Here is a 7747-nt window from a genome sequence, read left to right as displayed (position 1 = left end):
CTGTGAGGGAATTACTACACCATCAAGCCCCTCATAACACCACCTGTGAGGGAGTTACTACACTACGTGTCTGCTGTTCAACACCTCAGCTCACATGATCTACGTGACCTCCGCTGTAAACATTGATCTGTATGTTCACTGTATGTTCCGTACTCAGTATAGGAGATGTAAACAGGGAAACCAGCTACCAGATGAACAACGATGCCAGTGTGGAATCCGACTGCGAGAGAGATTTAGGAGTAATGATAAGTAGGAATCTTAAGCCAAGTAAACAATGTGTTTTTGCTCGTAACGAGGCCAATAAAGTACTTGGGTTCATACAAAGGAGTGTCAGTTACAAGACTAGCGAGGTCATCTTAAAATTATATCTAGCGCTTGTGAGACCTCACCTGGATTACGCAGTTCAGTTCTGATCACCGTATTACAGAATGGATATAGAATCCTTGGAAAGAATACAGAGGAGAATGACAAGGCTAATCCCGGGCTTCAGGAACCTTGAGTACAGAGACAGGTTAAAGCATCTTAATTTGCACTCCCTCGAGAGACGTAGAGTGAGGGGCGACATGATAGAGGTGTATAAATGGAAGTCAGGGTTAAACAAAGGGGACATTACAAAGGTACTCAAACTATCCAACCAGGAGCGAACTCGTAATAATGGTTTTAAATTAGACAAATTTAGATTTCGGCGTGAAATAGGTAAACACTGGTTTGGAAACAGAGTAGTGGATGAATGGAACAAGTTACCAAATATCATCATTAACTCGAATACGCTGGATAGCTTCAAACATAGGTTGGATGCTTATATGAGCAATAGGGGTTGGGTATAAACGGAACTGCCCAGTATGGGCCAATGGGCCCGCTGCAGTTTCCTCCATTCTTAGGTTCTTATGTTCTTCACCTTTCTCTAATGAAGGCTTTTGTTAAACCACCAATGTATGTAATAAGTCATTTATGTCCAATGTATATTTTCAGCCTTCGGCCTGCAGAACTTTTTCAATAAACCGTTTATTATTATTATTATTATTTTTATTATTACACACACGAACTCTTAGATCACATCGTGTATATTTTCAACTGAGAAACGACAGCAAATTATTCATGTTATGTTATTTTCGAACAAGTCAAAAGACATTTATGGATTGTTAGAATAAGTACATGTTCACTGTAACATGTTCACTGTAACATGTTCACTGTAACATGTTCACTGTAACATGTTCACTGTAACAAGTTCACTGTAACATGTTCACTGTAACAGGCTCAATTAATATTTTCTATATAATTTGTTCACTTTAACAGGTTCACTATAACATGTTCACTATAGCATGTTCACTGTAGCATGTTCACTATAACTTTATGTTCACTCTAACAGGTTCACCATAAATTTATGTTCACTATAACAGATTCACTATAACAGGTTCATTTAATATTTTCACTATAACAGGTTCACTTTAACGTGTTCACTATAATATGTTCACTATAACAGGTTCACTGTAACGTCACACTATAACATGTTCACTATAACAGGTTCACTGTAACATGTTCACTAAAACAGGTTCACTATAACAGGTTCACTATAACAGGTTCACTGTAACATGTTCACTATAGCAGGTTCAGCTTAACATGTTCACTATAACAGGTTTACTTTAACATGTTCACTATAACATGTTCACTATAGCAGGTTCAGCTTAACATGTTCACTATAACAGGTTTACTTTAACATGTTCGCTATAACAGGTTCACTATAGCAGGTTCATTATAACTACATGTTCGCTCTAACTAACTACATTTTCACTATATTGTAATAGGTTCACTATAAATTCATATTCACTGTAACTCGCAACATGTTCACTATAACAGGTTCACTGTAACTCGCTACATGTTCACTATAACAGGTTCAGTATTACAGCCTCTTACTACATTATTTTCTGACACCTCAAATCTGAGTCTTGTGGTCTGGTCCTACGCTGTTATTGGTATAATCAAATATGACCCCAAGTTTCAAAAGCAACTCAGGTGAACGACAGGATCGTCGGACAGTTACCAAGGTCGACCAGAAGAGTCGCCCTGTAGCTCCATGGGTGTCCCGTATGAGGGAACAATGGGTCTCGGAGACGGTCTCGGAGACGGTCTCAGAGACGGTTAAGGCAGCTAACTGCCTCTTTGGTGCAGTGGTTGGCCCAGGAGGCTCCACCGTGAAGGACCTTCAAGACACACATAAAGTCCGGGTGCGTATCCCTCGCAAGGGGTCAAAGGATGAGCCCATCGTCGTCGAAGGAAAAAATAAGACTAAAGTCAAGGAAGCCGTCCTCCACATACGGTCTTTGATTGACCAAGAGGAGCGGCGTCAGGTCAACAACACCCCTGTAACACAAATTCTCTGCATCCCTAAGGCCCTACACGGCAAGATAATTGGTCATCAGGGCCAAAATATTCGGTACTTTACCCAAACTTACAATATTAAAATAAGAGTCCCTAAAAAAACTGAGAAAAGTAATCAAATAACCATCACAGGCCTGGCTGACCGGGTGGAGGAGGGGGTACGTAGCCTCCTTAGCCTGGTGAACAGCTTCCCCCAATGATTACCCCCCCACACACCCACCTTCACCACACACCCACCTTCACCACACACCCACCTTCACCACACCTATAAAAAAAAAAAAAAAAAAAAAAAGGACCCTCTCACCACTGGCCTCCACGCGGCAGGGTCTGGAAACTCAGGGATTTATCTCTGGGGCTAACAGTGGTTTATTATTATTATTATTATTATTATTATTATTATTATTATTATTATTATTATTATTATTATTATTATTAGAGAGAGAGAGAGAGAGAGAGAGAGAGGAGAGAGAGGTCATAACCATATAATTTTAACAGGTGAGGTGTAGACACAGACAATTGAAACGTTGATATGGGGGGAGAAAAACTTTACTAAATACAAGGACAAGGAGGGTGTAGCAGGTGTAGTTGTGTGTGGTGGGTGTGAAGGTGTGTGTGGTGGGTGAAGGTGTGTGGTGGTGAAGGTGTGTGGTGGGTGTAGTTGTGTGTGTGTGTGGGGTGCAGTTGTGTGTGTGTGTAGTTGTGTGTGTGTGTGGGTGTAGTTGTGTGTGTGTGTGTAGGGTGTGTGTGTGGTGGGTGTAGTTGTGTGTGGTGGGTGTAGTTGTGTGGTGGTGTGTAGTTGTGTGTGGTGTGTAGTTGTGTGTGTGGTGTGTAGTTGTGTGTGTGGTGGGTGTAGTTGTGTGTGTGGGTGTGTAGTTGTGTGTGTTGTGTGTGTGTGAAGTGTGTGTGGTGGGTGTAGGTGTGTGTGTGGTGGGTGTAGTTGTGTGTGTGGTGGGTGTAGTTGTGTGTGTGGTGGGTGTAGGTGTGTGTGTGGTGGGTGTAGGTGTGTGTGGTGGGTGAGGTGTGTGTGGTGGGTGAGGTTTTGTAATCACCAAGTATACAAACAGCATTATGATGGGCTGTGTACAGTTAACATCACCTGATACTGTTCTCTTCTCAGACTTGGTTACCACATAGGGACTAATATATCTTATAGCCAATAAATATATCCCTAATACGATATATTCTAACGGTAGCCTAATATAGCCTACCAAATGCTGAGTCAATATGGTCCGTCTAATGAAGTTTTTAGTGAAAAGTTGTATATATTTTGATACTCAGTGTGTGTGTGTGTGTGTGTGTGTGTGTGTGTGTGTGTGTGTGTGTGGTACGTAGAGCGTGGTTACAGAGGTACAGTCACGCTACACTTGACGGTGGGGCTTCCTGCCTTCACTCTGTACCACACACACACACACACACACACACACAGACATTGAGACAAGACGCTAATTACCAAGAGGGGAGGAAGAGGGGGGGGAGAGAGGGAAGGATGAAGCGGAGGTTTCCTCCTCCCCACCCAAGTCTGGGATGACGTAATCCTGGTAGCTCGTTTTTCTAGAGAAAGAGAGAGAGAGAGAGAGAGAGAGAGAGATGAGGGGTGGGATGGGCAAGGTGAAGGGGGAAAGGGGGATTTGGGTGATTTGTGAGGATTTAGGAGAGACGGGCGAGGGGAGGTAAAGGGAGAACATAAGAACATAAGAAAATAAGAAGTCTGCAATAGGCCGGTTGGCCTGTGCATGGCAGCTCCTGTCGAGAGTTACTACCACTCTCTATCATCCATGAATCTATCCAGCCCCCTTTTGAAACTTTCCAGAGTTCCCGCACTTACTACAAAGTTGCTAAGCTTGTTCCACTCGTCCACCACCCTATTTGTGAACCAGGTGATGGTCAATAGTGGTCTAAGATGTAGGTTTTTAGTCCCAGAGTGATATAAAAATAACATTTAATTTCCTCAACCTAACCTAACCTAACCTAACCTAACCTAACCTAACCTAACCTCCCTTTAGCGTCACAACGTTTAATTAATCAGGTGAAATAAGTTGGGGTGCCTAATCTACATGTGATCCTATTAATCGTTCTTAAAGGGTTAAGACATCGTACCTAAGAGGCTAAGACATAATACTCAAGGGGTTAAGACATCGTATTTAAGGGTAAAGGTAGTATTATTTATTACCTATTCACCCACCCACTTCCTACCCACCCACCCAACAGCATCTACTGGGAGGGTGGGTGGATAAGGAGGGGTGGATAGGAGAGGTGGGCGTGTGGTGTGGTGGACAGGGCGTGACGCTGACATAGACGGTAGGTGGATAGACACACGTGCTAGGGTTGTGGACAGGCACCTCGCCACTTCCCGCCACTGTGATGTGGTGTGACGGCTCCACTGTCTCTCTTTCCGGGGCACGTGTATGAGTGTATGATGGTCGTTTGTGAGTGTATGATGGTCGTGTGTGAGTGTATGATGGTCGTGTGTGAGTGTATGATGGTCGTGTGTGAGTGTATGATGGTCGTGTGTGAGTGTATGATGGTCGTGTGTGAGTGTATGATGATCGAATGTGAGTGTATGAGTGAAAGATGATCGTGTATGAGTGTATGAGAGCATATTCTTCATGTACATTTTCCATGTATGAAAACATTAACCAGGGGGTTCAGAGCCTAAGAGGGTCATAAATCATCCTACGTCATAAGTCATCATAGGTCATAGGTCAAAGATGTCGTCAAAATGGCACTAAGACTCTACTGGAACTTCGATGGAATGGAACTGGTGCGTTTAAGAACTCCTTAGCTAGGTAGCCACTGTCCAACTCATTAACTCACTCACTCGTCAGCCGTGTATTTTCGTGTTTGTATGCGTGTGTATGATGGTGGTGATGTATGACGGCCGTACACAGGATAGGGAGGGGATTGTAAGGGGTGAGGAGGGATGGAGCAGGGGAGGGAGGGTGACTAGGAGAAACACCAGACACGTGTGTTGAAAGCTTCTGTCTGCAAGGGGTGGGGGGGGAAGGAGAGGGGCTGAGGGGATGGAGGAGGGAGGAAGTGGATGAGGTAAGGAGAGGATAGCCATGTAGAGAGGGGTGGGGCAGATAGCTACTTCCACGTGGCCGGGGACACTGACTATCGGGACTGGCAGGGTAAAGGGAGGAGGGCAAGGCAGTAGAGAAGATAAGGATGAGGGGAGGGTGGGGGGGGATCGTAAAGTTAACTCACTCGTCGCTAACAACCAATAATAGCGGCACTCGTTATAACTTATGAATGCCGTTCACTTACATACAGTGAATTAGCCCGCGTGGGATCAATACTCACAACACAATAAATTCGTTTTACGGTGATTCGGGGACCAATTGCTGCCATTGGTGTTTATTGTGAGGCAAATCTGTGGCGGTAGTTGGTGTGCTGACCATCGTTTTTACGCACACCAGTTTGTTGATGTTGGTCCTATAGACGTTCACCTGCTCCCACCTGCTCTCACCTGACGGGACCCGAAACTCACCAAACGGGACCTGAAAATTGTCATCTGAACCTTAACCTACCTAACGGGACCTGAACCCCACCTAACGGGACTCTAAACCCACCTAACGGGACCTGAACCCCACCTAATGGGACCTGAACCTCACCTAAAGGGAACAGAAAATTTTATAAACTTCCCCAAAATGCAAAATTCTGTACCCATTTACAGCTGGGTAAACTGATAAGGACAGGAAACTAGCGAGACCCATCTAATAGGAGATAATACTCGTCTGATGACCTGAAAACTATCTCCCACCTTAAGCTAGGAGTCATTTTATAGTACCGGGATCTATCATAGCGGACCAAAGCTTCCTTCCCAAGAACTGAAATACCTACAAAATTACCTGAAAAAAAAAAAACTTCGCTTATTTTTTATCCTATAAGTGAACAGACCTTGGAATCTATGCATTAATGTTCTTTAACTAAATGACGAGGATTAAAAACTTATAAATGTCATTAAATCTTACTAATACACCCAGCAACTTTCTCGAGGTAAGAGAAACTACAAATTACCCAAGTGTATTTTGAAACTTCTTATACCAAAGTTTTAGGTACTTTTAGGATTATCTAATTTGGGCTTATTACAACGCTGGGTGCCAATCAGATAACGAATCAATTCTCTCTTATTATCTGAATCAAACTCAAACTTCTCAAACTATGACGTGAATTTTTTTTTCGTTTCGCAAAGTTTTTCTTCTCACGGATCAAGTTGGTTGATTGGAGCGATACAGTCTCTCACTTAACCTTCGGATAATTTCCTCTAGATTACTTGTGTCTCCTCAAACAGGCCCTGCAGTATCACCCACCATCATCACCGCTATAACAAGGGTGCTTAACTTTCTCTAGTTGAATCATGGCTAAATCTAACCTAACCTAACCTAAACTAGTGCTGTGGCGACTCCTGGAACCCATAAATGACTCCCGTAAACCTTCTAACGAATCCCCGGGACCCCAACTGACCCCACTACCCCTCTCTGGCGAATCCGAAGGGTCCCCATCTGACCCCCCCCCTTCCTCCCCCCACCCAGTGTCCGTCACCCGCACCGGAAGTGACCGGAAGTCCGTTGACGAGTCGCGGCTGTGATGCAATGTCACGCAGGTGATTCAGGGCTGCTGGGTGGGTGGGTGGATGGAAGGGTAGGATGGTGGTTGGTTAGATGGGTGAATTGATGCCTAGATGGATGAGTTGGTGGGTGGAGGGACATGTAGATGGATGAATATGTTGGTGGGTGAATGGATGGATGGGTGGGTGGATGAATGGATGGATGGATGGATGAGTGGATGGATGGATGGTTGGATGGTTCCTCTCATCTGGGTCATGTTCTATTTTCCTTTGCTAAACAGAGAACCATTATTACTCTCCATCATCATCATCATCTCTCTCCCCCTCCTCCCTCTTCCCCTCTTCACCCCTCACCCTACATCCTCTATCCTCCTCCTCCTCCTCTCCTTCCTCTTCCTCCCCCTTCACCAGCTCACCTGCACGGCACCTGCCACCCCACCCCACCCACCTCCCCCTACAGGTAAGCTGGCCAGGGTCGGGGCTGACCAGGTGCGCCTCGCTACAATCGATGTCACTGATTGTGTGGTCTGACTGTGTCCTGATTACCCCTGATTCACCCCCACCCGCAGCTGATGGCCAACGGATTCTGCCCCTTCCCCTCTTCCTCCCCCAACAGCCCCCCTCCCCCTTCCACTCTGTGCCCCCTTTGTTTTCTTAGCCCCCTCTATTCTCCCTACCAACATCCCCTTAACCCCTCTCTTGCTTTTATTCTGTAAGGGTGGAGGGGAGGGGGGAGGGAAGCAGGAGGGTAGAGGGGAGGGGGGTAGGGAGTGGCAGAGGTGGAGGGTAGGAGGGCAG

At 45.2% G+C, this 7747-nt stretch overlaps 1 protein-coding gene across 1 annotated transcript; it reads left to right on the top strand.

Moving 5' to 3' along the window:
- Positions 1-1985: 1985 nt before the first annotated feature.
- LOC121864401 lies at positions 1986-2579 on the top strand. Its single transcript, XM_042363427.1, has one exon. It carries the CDS (start codon positions 1986-1988, stop codon positions 2577-2579), a length of 594 nt encoding a protein of 197 aa, XP_042219361.1.
- The last annotated feature ends 5168 nt before the right edge of the window (positions 2580-7747 follow it).

The sequence above is a fragment of the Homarus americanus genome, unplaced genomic scaffold (genome assembly GCF_018991925.1).
Source record: "Homarus americanus isolate GMGI-L3 unplaced genomic scaffold, GMGI_Hamer_2.0 scaffold43707, whole genome shotgun sequence".
In the NCBI taxonomy this organism is placed as follows: Eukaryota; Metazoa; Arthropoda; class Malacostraca; order Decapoda; family Nephropidae; genus Homarus; species Homarus americanus.
Note: the sequence above shows the minus strand (reverse complement) of the source record. Positions and strands in the feature narration are given on the sequence as shown.

What these genes read in the sequence shown, in the direction of transcription:
- LOC121864401 (XM_042363427.1), top strand. Translation starts at nt 1,986, where the DNA reads ATGACCCCAAGTTTCAAAAGCAACTCAGGTGAACGACAGGATCGTCGG.